Here is a 17,594-nt window from a genome sequence, read left to right as displayed (position 1 = left end):
TCCCAGTGGCCTCCAGTAACAGAACATTGGAACTTAGGCTGCGTCAAAAATCACACACTCTCCTCAGTAGGTACTTTGAATAGTTTGAATAAGTACTCCACAACCGCTAAATAAATATGTTATATATAATATGAATGTAATCTGGACGTACTGCATTTGCTATGCTCTCATCATCATGTGATATACCAGCTTCACTGTCATTCATAAATCCTCTCCCGTGGCCTCATGGGATGGTAAAGTGTCCATCGTATGCACACTTCAGACTCTCGCCGGAAATAGTAGGTCACCGTGTACTTTTGCCTACTCTTGAGTACTGTGAATTCAGACATGCTTCTTTTGTCACATACTGTGTTTCATCTACTTTGGGAAGTATGCGATTTCAGATGCAGCCTATGTGAACATGCAGTAACTGCCCTGTGCCCTTACACACACCTGCATGTTTTTACCTTTCATTTTGAGTGCGTGGAATATGAGAGAGCTCCAGATGTTACCACGTGAACTATAAAAACAATTCCTCCCACATCATTGTATTAACGCGCAGTAAATGCAACCATAGAAATGTTAAAAAATGAATTCCACTATCCTTTTTTTCCAACCAAGTGGCATGTTGTTAGTATTGGTATTAGCCTATATTTTAAATTTAATAGGTTACTTATTGTAATTAATGGGATTATTATTTCCATGAATTAGATCTTCACTTTCATTGAAACCTATAGGTTGAGTATAACAAAAAAGAATGCATTTAAAACAAATAATACTATTCTTAAGTAAATGCCATCGGTGTGCTTGTTGAAACGTAACGCAAGAGAAGAAACCGGGTAAGGAATTTCATTACTCACCTAAGTTTCAACAAGGCTCAAAACCATTGTGCTACATTTTTATGTCAAGCTTCTTGTTAACCACATACAAATTTCAAGGTAAATGGAGACATGTTAACGAATAGGAGGTAAACATGACTTTTCCAAGTTTCATTTAGCACAATGTGTAAGAAAAAGTGCCACCAAACCTTTTAATTTTTAGCCCACTGTGACTGATATAGATCAGGACCATGTATATCAGCCACAGAGAGCAGCTCCAGCCTGAAGCAGAGACTGCTGATTCATACTTGTGCTTTTAAGGGCAGTGGAGCAACACAGCAGAGATGAACAGCACATGGGCCAAAGAGCCCTTGGGAATAAACACCTCAGTGAACACTGATCATTCAAACACTTGAAACTATCAGTCTCCACCATTACGAGAAAACACTGTATAAAGTGTCCCTCCATCTCAAACAGCAAATCAACGTAAACTTTTATTTATTTTGCAAGCTTTTAGATGCGTATTTCACATATGAAATTAAGTCAAATCTATTTAACCAAGTAAAACAAAGAAACATAAGCAATTTTAACTTTGCAATACTGTTTCAAGTACATTTTACTATAATAACACTGAATTAAGCCACGCGTTATGCTTCACACTATCTGTATTAAATTACTTAGATGTTCTGACAACATACATAGATAAGATAAGTAATGTGTTACCCACTCAAACACAGATCTCACAATACTTGTTACACAATAACGGTCACATTCATTGGAGTAGAAAATGAACTCCAGATGACACAAAACAGCATGTTACTAAACCTGACAACAAATGCAACGATAAAACAGTGTAAATACAGCTGGGAAACTGAAGAATTCAACCTTATTATTCATGCCCCAGTGCATGATGGGAACACCATATCAGAAAGTTGAGCAGGTTTTACTTTTATAATAGTAATTTACGCTTTAATTTCCTTAAGCTTAAATTGAGTACTAATATATAATTGACTTAGTTCTGGCAAGAATTTAAAAACCAACTTATTCAGGTAGATTTTTACATTTGTAAAACACTGTAGAATTTTATAGAAAACTTTACTTTCAAAGAAAAGAGCATGAGAAAGAATGGGCTTTCAATACTTTATTTTTTCCCATTGATACACATTTTCCTTATTCTCAATTCCATCCAAAGGAAAATTATAGTGAGGTAAAAGTGCTTTGAAACAAAATGGCATAATGAATCTACATCATTAAATTACCATGCCGACATCAAAGAGCCGACATAACTACTTCAAAAATAATAGTGCGACTTCTTCCATTTTTCACTTTTTTTAAACTCACAATCATTAGCATCTTTACAGACAAACAAGACAAATAAATCACAAAAAAAAACGTAAACAAAATGCTGAAATCCACAACTCCACTAGCAACATTGCAAAAGGGCTTCAAAAAGGCCTCTATCATCAAGACTTGCACTTTAAACAAGCATATCCAAATCCAATAAACCTCCCCTGCACACAGTTACAGATGCATTCAGAGCGGTTACAAAAGCTCCAACACCTTTGTCTAATGAATAAAGGGTAACACTGGAGAATATGGAATTACAGCAGACAGAGTAGACAAAAGAAAAGAAAAACACAATATGAATTCAATACACACAAAAGCATGTTTTCCATTTTCAACACTCCCTTTTCATGAAAAACTTTACATAGACTTCAAACAGGAAACGAACTAAGCCTCATCACACCATGCCTTATCCAAGTGAAGTGCATCTGCACCCAAAAAAAAAAGAAAAAAAGCCATGTTTATTTTTTATATATATATACACGATCAATAAAGGACATATTAAGTTGATAATTATGTTGGCCACCAACTACAGATCATACAAGTGCCCTTTATAAAAAAATAAATAAAAAAAAAAAGTTCTGAAAGAGAAGTACTTGTTCCTGGTGCGATGACATTTTACTTAATATCTCAGTTGTAAGACAAAGCATTTCAAACAGTTAAACTTTTACTGAACAGAAGTTGTTACCATCAAGACTGTAGCCCTTTATGTCCCTGAGACGACTAAAAAAAAGAAAAGAAAGAAAAGACACCTTATAGCTTGTGTGTAGACAGGGCTTTGGAGTATGACAAGGCCTGTAAAGTGCATTTATTGAAATGGGTATTTAAACAATTTGGCCTCAAAGATTTTGAAAACACTGTAGTGCACAGTACTTGCTTTGGTTAAGAGGAGGAGAAAAAGACATTAAAATTACAGAACAACTGGAATGACTAGACAACTACACTCAGAAAAAGCAGGGTGTGACATGAGACTTGATAAGGTATAACTGGGACTAAATAAAAATAAACCTTTGCATTATTAGTTGTCCGTGTCATTCATCCTCCTTCACGTTAATTTAATGGAACCCAATTGTTTGGAAACCAGAGGATTAAGCAACAAGGTCTTTACATGCATTTCGCATAAAGTCATAAGCCAAACCCTAATGGGTGACCACAAAAAAGGCACATATGTGCCGTGTTGCTGGTTCAAACATTGGTCCAAAGTCTGCATGTCCCAAAATTTTACAAAGATGTAGGGGCCCAAAAAAAAAAAAAAAAAAGACGTAAGAGTAAAATCCATTCCAGCTCAATACACTTTGGGGTGTGACCCACAGAAAGGGAGGCTATGTGACCCTTCTCATTACCCTAGAAGTCTGTGACAGCTGATAAGAGAAGGAACGTGGCTCTCATGGTTATCTCGTGCATGTGCTTGTACAGCAGGAGCTGAGGCGCGTGAGCAGAGACGAAGAGGGAACCTGAGGGGCAGGGGACAGCTGTCAGCCATTACGTAAGAGCAGCTAGCGGAGTACTAGACTTCTCTGAATGGATAACTGTCGAAAGAGGAACTACACGTGGCCATGATGGGGGGGTGGGGGTGGGGGGGGTAACGGACAAGAATAGGCAGTCACAATTTAATACTGTCTAACTTACAAAAAGCATGGAATTGATTTGACCCAACTGACAATTGAAGCCATTACACCAAATTCACTGACAAAAGGACCAAGACAGGAGACACTGAAGCCCAATAAAGATCAAGAGCAGCAAGCCCAGCAAAATCAATTGGATCCAAACCTGGAAAGAAATCCACACCAATGTGTTTTTTACATCCATTTGACTGAGCATTGGTATATCCATCGGTTACAGCGGTGAACCCTCCCACACCTCTACCAGAAAAGGCCTTGTGACATACCAGCATTCACATCTACAGTGACGCGAATCAGAAGCACAGGAAAGACATTCGCCCCACTAGAAATTCCATCCCACATGCGGCCCATTCAAGGCACATCCCGAGAGGTGCAGGAAGGGATAATTTTAGAACGCTGTGACACAATTTGGCTAGGCTGTTAGCTGGAGGTCTTGTTACACACGGCAATGCTAAGTCTGCTAATGGCTGCAAAAAGCTCAGGGAGGACCCATCGTCCAAAAGTTGATCCTTGTATGGACAACCATGACCTCTCTGTCCCATTTAAACACGTACACAATGTTAATGAGATGTGAAGGGAAGATTAAACCACTAGATCCAAGGTTCCTTATTAATCTAGTTCATTAAAAGGACTTTGTACTGCTCTCTCTGCTCTATGGGAAGAGGTCAAATTATATTTTTGTACACGCTGAAACCAATTTCAATTTCTCACCCTGGATGTAACTAGCAAGACTGAACAAGTTTACAAATTGCACAATTTCTCCAAAATGTACAGTGGAGCACAAAAGTCATCTGTATGCATTCACACAGCAAACTGAAGCGCATTGCTATGAATACTTCAACATGATTCTGTTCACATTTCTATTCATGAGAACAAAAAGAACTTTAGCTGCCCACTAGTGTACCAAAAAAACAAAATCGCCTGATAACTTGAGACCTAAAATACCTATTTCACCTGTGCTCACATTTTTCATATTTTTCTCTCAATTTTTTGTACATTTTTTTTCTCTGAATTTCTAAGAACATTTTTTATTTTTTTGGCCTTTATATTTTGTATCACAGGAAAAATATAACTTCGCCCCAATGTGCATTTCCTTCACTTTTAGGGTTACAATATATTAAGGCACTGTGGGAATTGTTTCTTTTCAACATGGAAAAAAAAAACCCTCATCTCTCAGAGCAAGAACAGCGATGAGAGCAAACAAATCTGAAACTTTAGAATATTAAGGGTAAAAAAAAAAAATTAATTCATTCGCTAAAATATATCACTTTGAATCAATAACATCTTGGCACCTCTGCAGAGAAGGAATTAAAAGGAAAAAAAAGAAAAAAAAAAAGAAAGAAAAGGAAACGCTTGTCATTTTAAAGATCCTTTATGCCTACAGAGGGAAACATCCCTTATGGCCAAAAATCCAGCTTTTCTAGCCAACTCGTGGATGTTGTTGTTGAACAAGAATCATTTGTCTTAGTTACAAGGCAACCAAGTTGGAATGGACTGGTTACAAGAGGCCACATAGTAGTTGTTGAAGTTCAGGTCTCTGACGTACGGAGCCGGCTGGTAGTAACAGGTGACGTTGGACGCATCAGGTATGGCATTCTGCTCGGCGAGCACCCGAAACGCCGTCAGCGAGATGAGGTTGAGTGTCTGCCGCCTCTCGTGTCCCATGAGACACACGGTGCTCTCGTTCACAACCCGCCGCAGGATCATGAGGTAGTTGTACTTGTTCTTCTCCTCACCGACAAAGTGGCTTTGCAGATAAGCCTCCAGTTTGCGTTGTTGCTCACCAATGTCGGGAAAGTCAATGAAGAAACGGGAGCACATATAGCGCTCCAGGGCCTTAAATTCGTCTTCGTCCGTGGGCCTGAAGTCCCTCACCAGGAGGTTGCAGTATTTGAGTAAACCACCTCCACGGATCTCTTCTGGCCGTTTGGTGGCGATCATCTTGTTCCTGAGGTGGTCCAGAGCCATGGCAAAGTCACCATACACGCTCTCCCCGACCACGGTAGGGTGGAAGTGCCGAGACATGGCGTTTTCTGAGAAGTCATAGTACGACAGCACAGAGTCTAAAATTATCTGGAAGGAGTCCACGCTGAACTCGAACTGTCTCCGGATCGAATCCACAAACTTAAGTTCCACATTGCGGCCATTATTATTGGACAGCGAGATGAGGGACCAGCGGTCCTGCTCAGTGTAGACTTTGACCAGCTTCTGGACGTAGGCCTCTTTCAGAGTCATAGGAGTGATCTTCTCTTTATTTACCCCCTCGGGCAGAAAGTCTAACAAAGTGCTTAGAACCACATCTTTGATGAGCTGGAACTCCTCTTCCCGAGGAAGGTCTACCCTGAAGATGACGTCCAGGTCTTTGTAGCTCCAGCCAATGTCCTTTACCAGCACGTGGCTAGCAGTGGAGCCATTCAGACGCACATCTTTGACTGTAATGCCACTCAGCTCCAGACGGTTCCTCACCATCTGTACGATATCCTTTAGCCGGACCTCCAGGGTGGGAAAGTTGCCACGTCCGTGGACGGGCACAACCTCTGTCAGCACGTCGTTCAAGCGGCTCACTTGCTCCCAGGTAAGCACACTTTGGGACTCACTTTCGCTGCTGGATGAGGCTGAGGCCATGTTTGCCATCTATGTGGTTTCCTAGGACAAGTGCAAAAACAATTTCACTGATTTTCAATTTTCAAAAAATATATTAAAATATCTAGATAGTTAATATTTAGTTGGAATAATGAGCCCAAAGGGAAGTTAAACACCATGTACTTAAAGAACATTATACTAACAGGTTCACCACTCTCATAACAAAAAAGCTAACAATGATTCTCAGGCTTTCCAGAAGGCCAAACAAAAACTGAAGCATTTATAATGGGCAACACTCAGCTGCTCAACGAATTCATCATGATTCCAATGTTTCAAAAAAATCCAAACAAATCCCAAAAGAGCATTAGTAATTCATACACGCTGATTGACTTGACGAAATTTATGCAATTCATAAATTGTGAATGACACTCTGACAGGGTTGAGCCAAACAACAAAGAATGTGAACAGGATTTCCATCGTAATTTTAAAACTATCAGAAGAATTTCAAATATACAAAATGGAATCAAATAAAAAATAAATGGTAACGTTAGCTTTAAAAAAAACATGTTTTATATGGTCCCTACACGATACAATGTAACCATAATGTTTTGTCTTGATCTGTAAATCTTTTTTTTTTAATTCCCATTAAGGTTTTACAGGGAATTTTTGTTTGGTAACCACAATTGCCTTAAAACAAAATGGAAAAATATGTACATTTTAAAACATTTTGTTTTCATGTTGGAATAATATGCACGCTTGATTCCTTTTGGATTGGTTCAAACTTATGATGGAAATTACAATAAAATGTATTGATACATGACACTCAGCACGCGAACTCACGACAGTATAAACTTTAGTCATAACTAACTTACATGCAACGTAAGAAAGTAAAAACATGCGTACTACAACGTTCGAAGTACAATGCATAACGTTAACTTACTTGAAAGATTAAAAACGAGCTCTTTACTCAAGCGTATGATGTACAAATGAAAACCAATCGTTTCATACAAAACGCACGTGAGATCGAAAGAGCCACAATCTGCGCGAGGTCCGCGTTCAAACCAACCAAGCCAATATAACTTTAAATTACCTGCAAGTAATCTGAAAGTAAAGTAAATCTTCCGATTGCATCCAAATCATACAGATCTAACGCGCTTATGAAGTATAAAATATGAAAACCGTCGCACCTACTGTTCTCAAGAAATCCACCTGAAGTTCTCAGCAACGTGGTCGGCACAAAGTAGTGGATGTCAAATAAGGTTTAACAGCAGCAGCAGCACCTCCATCCATCTGTTCACTCGTCAAACGCCAGCGCTTCAGTTCTGATGAGCACACACATGCGCGCTCTCTTATAACTGCCTACAAAACAACCTGACTCTCCGCACCTCCACTGCGCACTATTTTTCTGAAGCCATGCCATCATCACGTGGGTCAAACATACAAATATGTATTTCCCATAACAATCAAATAATCTAAATACATAACAATCTGCATTATACTTACTAATACTCCAGTGCCGAGCTCCGCACTACAAGGCATCTATGGACTAAGGCTCTATATGGAATTCAAAAACATACGGCGTTCTATTCGCTTGTATCAATGCGCCAGCCGAAGCCTGTGATTGGCTGAAGAGGTTTTTGTGTTGCCAGGCGACCACAGGCACATGTCGAATTTGACGTCCGGGTTTGGAGAGTGGCTGAGGCCTGAGTAGCTTGTAGGCTAGTACACATTTGACAATAACTTGAGGTTTGGGGGTTGAAATAATTCAAATAACGTTAGTCGCTTTCCACAGGTGCCTTAGATAAGCTGGGCTGTCAGGAGTATTTAAAGCTCAACTACTTTTTGTCAGAGTGAAAATTATAAAATAATTTGTTAATGTCTCATGAGACATGTTTTTGATAAATCTAGCTGACTTTTATGATTACTAGCCTCGAAATATTCAAGAATGTCGTCAGGTAGACTATAACCGGAAATGTTCACATATAGTGATGATAAATAACCTAGTTAGCCTAGGGGCTAACCTATCCCTTACACACAACTGCTTAGTAGAGTCAGTACCAGCAGAGTAACTTACAAGCAAAACAATTTATGTGCCTTTATCATTTCGAGGACCACTTCAAAAGTATGTATGCACTATATTTGTGAGGACATTTCTAAAGATTTGGCCCTCACAAACACAACCCACCCACACACATGCTCTTTTGTAGGTGGTGTTTTTCATAACTGTGAGAAAAACAGACATTAATTAATAGTTGTCTTTGAAAAGCTGGATTTAAGTGACACTTCAACTGACGGACACTGAGTGGTCCATACCGAATGAGCCACGTTGTGTCAGTGAAATTGTGGATGGTGAGTTTGAGGGAGTAAAACAGAATACGTGGGTGTAAAAGCACAACTGGAGAAACCCTATAGGAAAGTAGTGCGGCATCATCACATACAGCATGTCGCTGATGCTTCTGAGTAAATCATCAGACCTAGTGCAGCCTCCAGTGGAAATCCGAGGGAGGGATATTCCTGTCTGTTTGCTTCCTTCGAAATCTTTTTTCTTTTTTTAATTATGATGAGGGTATAAATGACATGAGAAAGCAAAACAGGAAATGACTGCTCAAGCGCTTGTGAGGAAACTCCAGTTTTGTGTGCTGGGTCTGAATCACAATCAGTTTTGTGAATGACTGAGAACAAGAGAAAGAGAAAATGAGAGAGGAATGGAGAGAGAATTAGAAACTGGATCTGAGGGACTGTCCTAACAGTTTTGTGTTAATCTAACATGACGTCAATAGTGAGGACTTGCACATAATTATACAAGATAAGGAAAAAAAACACACACAAAATGCTATTCCCTGCGCCACTTACATTTATGATGGGAGTGTCATTCCCAAGCTGATTCATACACACACTGCAATGAAAATCAAAGATTGTTATAAGGAACCATCCTTACTATATCTTACTATCTTTGGGGCAGCAGTGTCTCAGTGGTTCATGTAGGTTGTCTACAAACCGGAAGGTTGGTGGTTTTCTCAGTCGATTTTAGCGCGGTTCTTTGTTGCTAGGAAACTTTGTGTTTGTTTGCTGTGTTTTACTCTGGTAAAACGCACGCGCACGTGGCATTTGTTTGTGTCGTGACTTTTGAGTTTCGCGTGGCTAAACAGTGGGCGTGGCCATAAGCCAGTTAAGCATTTAAAAACAGCTAGTCAATAGAAGTGGTCAGAAGAAGCAGTTGAACAGCAAGAGAAGACATCTGTGTGTGAGTGTTTACTTTTCTCAGTCGATTTTAGCGCGGTTCTTTGTTGCTAGGAAACTTTGTGTTTGTTTGCTGTGTTTTACTCTGGTAAAACGCACGCGCACGTGGCATTTGTTTGTGTCGTGACTTTTGAGTTTCGCGTGGCTAAACAGTGGGCGTGGCCATAAGCCAGTTAAGCATTTAAAAACAGCTAGTCAATAGAAGTGGTCAGAAGAAGCAGTTGAACAGCAAGAGAAGACATCTGTGTGTGAGTGTTTACTTTTCTCAGTCGATTTTAGCGCGGTTCTTTGTTGCTAGGAAACTTTGTGTTTGTTTGCTGTGTTTTACTCTGGTAAAACGCACGCGCACGTGGCATTTGTTTGTGTCGTGACTTTTGAGTTTCGCGTGGCTAAACAGTGGGCGTGGCCATAAGCCAGTTAAGCATTTAAAAACAGCTAGTCAATAGAAGTGGTCAGAAGAAGCAGTTGAACAGCAAGAGAAGACATCTGTGTGTGAGTGTTTACTTTTCTCAGTCGATTTTAGCGCGGTTCTTTGTTGCTAGGAAACTTTGTGTTTGTTTGCTGTGTTTTACTCTGGTAAAACGCACGCGCACGTGGCATTTGTTTGTGTCGTGACTTTTGAGTTTCGCGTGGCTAAACAGTGGGCGTGGCCATAAGCCAGTTAAGCATTTAAAAACAGCTAGTCAATAGAAGTGGTCAGAAGAAGCAGTTGAACAGCAAGAGAAGACATCTGTGTGTGAGTGTTTACTTTTCTCAGTCGATTTTAGCGCGGTTCTTTGTTGCTAGGAAACTTTGTGTTTGTTTGCTGTGTTTTACTCTGGTAAAACGCACGCGCACGTGGCATTTGTTTGTGTCGTGACTTTTGAGTTTCGCGTGGCTAAACAGTGGGCGTGGCCATAAGCCAGTTAAGCATTTAAAAACAGCTAGTCAATAGAAGTGGTCAGAAGAAGCAGTTGAACAGCAAGAGAAGACATCTGTGTGTGAGTGTTTACTTTTCTCAGTCGATTTTAGCGCGGTTCTTTGTTGCTAGGAAACTTTGTGTTTGTTTGCTGTGTTTTACTCTGGTAAAACGCACGCGCACGTGGCATTTGTTTGTGTCGTGACTTTTGAGTTTCGCGTGGCTAAACAGTGGGCGTGGCCATAAGCCAGTTAAGCATTTAAAAACAGCTAGTCAATAGAAGTGGTCAGAAGAAGCAGTTGAACAGCAAGAGAAGACATCTGTGTGTGAGTGTTTACTTTTCTCAGTCGATTTTAGCGCGGTTCTTTGTTGCTAGGAAACTTTGTGTTTGTTTGCTGTGTTTTACTCTGGTAAAACGCACGCGCACGTGGCATTTGTTTGTGTCGTGACTTTTGAGTTTCGCGTGGCTAAACAGTGGGCGTGGCCATAAGCCAGTTAAGCATTTAAAAACAGCTAGTCAATAGAAGTGGTCAGAAGAAGCAGTTGAACAGCAAGAGAAGACATCTGTGTGTGAGTGTTTACTTTTCTCAGTCGATTTTAGCGCGGTTCTTTGTTGCTAGGAAACTTTGTGTTTGTTTGCTGTGTTTTACTCTGGTAAAACGCACGCGCACGTGGCATTTGTTTGTGTCGTGACTTTTGAGTTTCGCGTGGCTAAACAGTGGGCGTGGCCATAAGCCAGTTAAGCATTTAAAAACAGCTAGTCAATAGAAGTGGTCAGAAGAAGCAGTTGAACAGCAAGAGAAGACATCTGTGTGTGAGTGTTTACTTTTCTCAGTCGATTTTAGCGCGGTTCTTTGTTGCTAGGAAACTTTGTGTTTGTTTGCTGTGTTTTACTCTGGTAAAACGCACGCGCACGTGGCATTTGTTTGTGTCGTGACTTTTGAGTTTCGCGTGGCTAAACAGTGGGCGTGGCCATAAGCCAGTTAAGCATTTAAAAACAGCTAGTCAATAGAAGTGGTCAGAAGAAGCAGTTGAACAGCAAGAGAAGACATCTGTGTGTGAGTGTTTACTTTTCTCAGTCGATTTTAGCGCGGTTCTTTGTTGCTAGGAAACTTTGTGTTTGTTTGCTGTGTTTTACTCTGGTAAAACGCACGCGCACGTGGCATTTGTTTGTGTCGTGACTTTTGAGTTTCGCGTGGCTAAACAGTGGGCGTGGCCATAAGCCAGTTAAGCATTTAAAAACAGCTAGTCAATAGAAGTGGTCAGAAGAAGCAGTTGAACAGCAAGAGAAGACATCTGTGTGTGAGTGTTTACTTTTCTCAGTCGATTTTAGCGCGGTTCTTTGTTGCTAGGAAACTTTGTGTTTGTTTGCTGTGTTTTACTCTGGTAAAACGCACGCGCACGTGGCATTTGTTTGTGTCGTGACTTTTGAGTTTCGCGTGGCTAAACAGTGGGCGTGGCCATAAGCCAGTTAAGCATTTAAAAACAGCTAGTCAATAGAAGTGGTCAGAAGAAGCAGTTGAACAGCAAGAGAAGACATCTGTGTGTGAGTGTTTACTTTTCTCAGTCGATTTTAGCGCGGTTCTTTGTTGCTAGGAAACTTTGTGTTTGTTTGCTGTGTTTTACTCTGGTAAAACGCACGCGCACGTGGCATTTGTTTGTGTCGTGACTTTTGAGTTTCGCGTGGCTAAACAGTGGGCGTGGCCATAAGCCAGTTAAGCATTTAAAAACAGCTAGTCAATAGAAGTGGTCAGAAGAAGCAGTTGAACAGCAAGAGAAGACATCTGTGTGTGAGTGTTTACTTTTCTCAGTCGATTTTAGCGCGGTTCTTTGTTGCTAGGAAACTTTGTGTTTGTTTGCTGTGTTTTACTCTGGTAAAACGCACGCGCACGTGGCATTTGTTTGTGTCGTGACTTTTGAGTTTCGCGTGGCTAAACAGTGGGCGTGGCCATAAGCCAGTTAAGCATTTAAAAACAGCTAGTCAATAGAAGTGGTCAGAAGAAGCAGTTGAACAGCAAGAGAAGACATCTGTGTGTGAGTGTTTACTTTTCTCAGTCGATTTTAGCGCGGTTCTTTGTTGCTAGGAAACTTTGTGTTTGTTTGCTGTGTTTTACTCTGGTAAAACGCACGCGCACGTGGCATTTGTTTGTGTCGTGACTTTTGAGTTTCGCGTGGCTAAACAGTGGGCGTGGCCATAAGCCAGTTAAGCATTTAAAAACAGCTAGTCAATAGAAGTGGTCAGAAGAAGCAGTTGAACAGCAAGAGAAGACATCTGTGTGTGAGTGTTTACTTTTCTCAGTCGATTTTAGCGCGGTTCTTTGTTGCTAGGAAACTTTGTGTTTGTTTGCTGTGTTTTACTCTGGTAAAACGCACGCGCACGTGGCATTTGTTTGTGTCGTGACTTTTGAGTTTCGCGTGGCTAAACAGTGGGCGTGGCCATAAGCCAGTTAAGCATTTAAAAACAGCTAGTCAATAGAAGTGGTCAGAAGAAGCAGTTGAACAGCAAGAGAAGACATCTGTGTGTGAGTGTTTACTTTTCTCAGTCGATTTTAGCGCGGTTCTTTGTTGCTAGGAAACTTTGTGTTTGTTTGCTGTGTTTTACTCTGGTAAAACGCACGCGCACGTGGCATTTGTTTGTGTCGTGACTTTTGAGTTTCGCGTGGCTAAACAGTGGGCGTGGCCATAAGCCAGTTAAGCATTTAAAAACAGCTAGTCAATAGAAGTGGTCAGAAGAAGCAGTTGAACAGCAAGAGAAGACATCTGTGTGTGAGTGTTTACTTTTCTCAGTCGATTTTAGCGCGGTTCTTTGTTGCTAGGAAACTTTGTGTTTGTTTGCTGTGTTTTACTCTGGTAAAACGCACGCGCACGTGGCATTTGTTTGTGTCGTGACTTTTGAGTTTCGCGTGGCTAAACAGTGGGCGTGGCCATAAGCCAGTTAAGCATTTAAAAACAGCTAGTCAATAGAAGTGGTCAGAAGAAGCAGTTGAACAGCAAGAGAAGACATCTGTGTGTGAGTGTTTACTTTTCTCAGTCGATTTTAGCGCGGTTCTTTGTTGCTAGGAAACTTTGTGTTTGTTTGCTGTGTTTTACTCTGGTAAAACGCACGCGCACGTGGCATTTGTTTGTGTCGTGACTTTTGAGTTTCGCGTGGCTAAACAGTGGGCGTGGCCATAAGCCAGTTAAGCATTTAAAAACAGCTAGTCAATAGAAGTGGTCAGAAGAAGCAGTTGAACAGCAAGAGAAGACATCTGTGTGTGAGTGTTTACTTTTCTCAGTCGATTTTAGCGCGGTTCTTTGTTGCTAGGAAACTTTGTGTTTGTTTGCTGTGTTTTACTCTGGTAAAACGCACGCGCACGTGGCATTTGTTTGTGTCGTGACTTTTGAGTTTCGCGTGGCTAAACAGTGGGCGTGGCCATAAGCCAGTTAAGCATTTAAAAACAGCTAGTCAATAGAAGTGGTCAGAAGAAGCAGTTGAACAGCAAGAGAAGACATCTGTGTGTGAGTGTTTACTTTTCTCAGTCGATTTTAGCGCGGTTCTTTGTTGCTAGGAAACTTTGTGTTTGTTTGCTGTGTTTTACTCTGGTAAAACGCACGCGCACGTGGCATTTGTTTGTGTCGTGACTTTTGAGTTTCGCGTGGCTAAACAGTGGGCGTGGCCATAAGCCAGTTAAGCATTTAAAAACAGCTAGTCAATAGAAGTGGTCAGAAGAAGCAGTTGAACAGCAAGAGAAGACATCTGTGTGTGAGTGTTTACTTTTCTCAGTCGATTTTAGCGCGGTTCTTTGTTGCTAGGAAACTTTGTGTTTGTTTGCTGTGTTTTACTCTGGTAAAACGCACGCGCACGTGGCATTTGTTTGTGTCGTGACTTTTGAGTTTCGCGTGGCTAAACAGTGGGCGTGGCCATAAGCCAGTTAAGCATTTAAAAACAGCTAGTCAATAGAAGTGGTCAGAAGAAGCAGTTGAACAGCAAGAGAAGACATCTGTGTGTGAGTGTTTACTTTTCTCAGTCGATTTTAGCGCGGTTCTTTGTTGCTAGGAAACTTTGTGTTTGTTTGCTGTGTTTTACTCTGGTAAAACGCACGCGCACGTGGCATTTGTTTGTGTCGTGACTTTTGAGTTTCGCGTGGCTAAACAGTGGGCGTGGCCATAAGCCAGTTAAGCATTTAAAAACAGCTAGTCAATAGAAGTGGTCAGAAGAAGCAGTTGAACAGCAAGAGAAGACATCTGTGTGTGAGTGTTTACTTTTCTCAGTCGATTTTAGCGCGGTTCTTTGTTGCTAGGAAACTTTGTGTTTGTTTGCTGTGTTTTACTCTGGTAAAACGCACGCGCACGTGGCATTTGTTTGTGTCGTGACTTTTGAGTTTCGCGTGGCTAAACAGTGGGCGTGGCCATAAGCCAGTTAAGCATTTAAAAACAGCTAGTCAATAGAAGTGGTCAGAAGAAGCAGTTGAACAGCAAGAGAAGACATCTGTGTGTGAGTGTTTACTTTTCTCAGTCGATTTTAGCGCGGTTCTTTGTTGCTAGGAAACTTTGTGTTTGTTTGCTGTGTTTTACTCTGGTAAAACGCACGCGCACGTGGCATTTGTTTGTGTCGTGACTTTTGAGTTTCGCGTGGCTAAACAGTGGGCGTGGCCATAAGCCAGTTAAGCATTTAAAAACAGCTAGTCAATAGAAGTGGTCAGAAGAAGCAGTTGAACAGCAAGAGAAGACATCTGTGTGTGAGTGTTTACTTTTCTCAGTCGATTTTAGCGCGGTTCTTTGTTGCTAGGAAACTTTGTGTTTGTTTGCTGTGTTTTACTCTGGTAAAACGCACGCGCACGTGGCATTTGTTTGTGTCGTGACTTTTGAGTTTCGCGTGGCTAAACAGTGGGCGTGGCCATAAGCCAGTTAAGCATTTAAAAACAGCTAGTCAATAGAAGTGGTCAGAAGAAGCAGTTGAACAGCAAGAGAAGACATCTGTGTGTGAGTGTTTACTTTTCTCAGTCGATTTTAGCGCGGTTCTTTGTTGCTAGGAAACTTTGTGTTTGTTTGCTGTGTTTTACTCTGGTAAAACGCACGCGCACGTGGCATTTGTTTGTGTCGTGACTTTTGAGTTTCGCGTGGCTAAACAGTGGGCGTGGCCATAAGCCAGTTAAGCATTTAAAAACAGCTAGTCAATAGAAGTGGTCAGAAGAAGCAGTTGAACAGCAAGAGAAGACATCTGTGTGTGAGTGTTTACTTTTCTCAGTCGATTTTAGCGCGGTTCTTTGTTGCTAGGAAACTTTGTGTTTGTTTGCTGTGTTTTACTCTGGTAAAACGCACGCGCACGTGGCATTTGTTTGTGTCGTGACTTTTGAGTTTCGCGTGGCTAAACAGTGGGCGTGGCCATAAGCCAGTTAAGCATTTAAAAACAGCTAGTCAATAGAAGTGGTCAGAAGAAGCAGTTGAACAGCAAGAGAAGACATCTGTGTGTGAGTGTTTACTTTTCTCAGTCGATTTTAGCGCGGTTCTTTGTTGCTAGGAAACTTTGTGTTTGTTTGCTGTGTTTTACTCTGGTAAAACGCACGCGCACGTGGCATTTGTTTGTGTCGTGACTTTTGAGTTTCGCGTGGCTAAACAGTGGGCGTGGCCATAAGCCAGTTAAGCATTTAAAAACAGCTAGTCAATAGAAGTGGTCAGAAGAAGCAGTTGAACAGCAAGAGAAGACATCTGTGTGTGAGTGTTTACTTTTCTCAGTCGATTTTAGCGCGGTTCTTTGTTGCTAGGAAACTTTGTGTTTGTTTGCTGTGTTTTACTCTGGTAAAACGCACGCGCACGTGGCATTTGTTTGTGTCGTGACTTTTGAGTTTCGCGTGGCTAAACAGTGGGCGTGGCCATAAGCCAGTTAAGCATTTAAAAACAGCTAGTCAATAGAAGTGGTCAGAAGAAGCAGTTGAACAGCAAGAGAAGACATCTGTGTGTGAGTGTTTACTTTTCTCAGTCGATTTTAGCGCGGTTCTTTGTTGCTAGGAAACTTTGTGTTTGTTTGCTGTGTTTTACTCTGGTAAAACGCACGCGCACGTGGCATTTGTTTGTGTCGTGACTTTTGAGTTTCGCGTGGCTAAACAGTGGGCGTGGCCATAAGCCAGTTAAGCATTTAAAAACAGCTAGTCAATAGAAGTGGTCAGAAGAAGCAGTTGAACAGCAAGAGAAGACATCTGTGTGTGAGTGTTTACTTTTCTCAGTCGATTTTAGCGCGGTTCTTTGTTGCTAGGAAACTTTGTGTTTGTTTGCTGTGTTTTACTCTGGTAAAACGCACGCGCACGTGGCATTTGTTTGTGTCGTGACTTTTGAGTTTCGCGTGGCTAAACAGTGGGCGTGGCCATAAGCCAGTTAAGCATTTAAAAACAGCTAGTCAATAGAAGTGGTCAGAAGAAGCAGTTGAACAGCAAGAGAAGACATCTGTGTGTGAGTGTTTACTTTTCTCAGTCGATTTTAGCGCGGTTCTTTGTTGCTAGGAAACTTTGTGTTTGTTTGCTGTGTTTTACTCTGGTAAAACGCACGCGCACGTGGCATTTGTTTGTGTCGTGACTTTTGAGTTTCGCGTGGCTAAACAGTGGGCGTGGCCATAAGCCAGTTAAGCATTTAAAAACAGCTAGTCAATAGAAGTGGTCAGAAGAAGCAGTTGAACAGCAAGAGAAGACATCTGTGTGTGAGTGTTTACTTTTCTCAGTCGATTTTAGCGCGGTTCTTTGTTGCTAGGAAACTTTGTGTTTGTTTGCTGTGTTTTACTCTGGTAAAACGCACGCGCACGTGGCATTTGTTTGTGTCGTGACTTTTGAGTTTCGCGTGGCTAAACAGTGGGCGTGGCCATAAGCCAGTTAAGCATTTAAAAACAGCTAGTCAATAGAAGTGGTCAGAAGAAGCAGTTGAACAGCAAGAGAAGACATCTGTGTGTGAGTGTTTACTTTTCTCAGTCGATTTTAGCGCGGTTCTTTGTTGCTAGGAAACTTTGTGTTTGTTTGCTGTGTTTTACTCTGGTAAAACGCACGCGCACGTGGCATTTGTTTGTGTCGTGACTTTTGAGTTTCGCGTGGCTAAACAGTGGGCGTGGCCATAAGCCAGTTAAGCATTTAAAAACAGCTAGTCAAT

General features: G+C 41.3%; 1 protein-coding gene across 2 annotated transcripts; it reads right to left on the bottom strand.

Annotated features, from left to right (window-relative positions):
• Positions 1-1,923: 1,923 nt before the first annotated feature.
• tent5c (terminal nucleotidyltransferase 5C) lies at positions 1,924-7,916 on the bottom strand. Of its 2 annotated transcripts, none has more exons than XM_079619003.1 (3): positions 7,850-7,916; positions 7,534-7,668; positions 1,924-6,409 (listed from the first exon to the last, which is right to left on the bottom strand). In XM_079619003.1, exon 3 carries the CDS (start codon positions 6,395-6,397, stop codon positions 5,228-5,230), a length of 1,170 nt encoding a protein of 389 aa, XP_079475129.1. In that variant the 5' UTR covers positions 6,398-6,409; positions 7,534-7,668; positions 7,850-7,916; the 3' UTR covers positions 1,924-5,227. The 2 variants fall into 2 exon arrangements, with proteins under 2 accessions (XP_079475129.1, XP_079475130.1); XM_079619004.1 differs by having other exon boundaries at positions 7,538-7,668.
• Positions 7,917-17,594: the final 9,678 nt, after the last annotated feature.

Source organism: Phoxinus phoxinus, assembly GCF_949152265.1.
Source record: "Phoxinus phoxinus genome assembly, chromosome: 7".
In the NCBI taxonomy this organism is placed as follows: Eukaryota; Metazoa; Chordata; class Actinopteri; order Cypriniformes; family Leuciscidae; genus Phoxinus; species Phoxinus phoxinus.
This window is presented reverse-complemented; position numbering and strand designations above follow the sequence as displayed.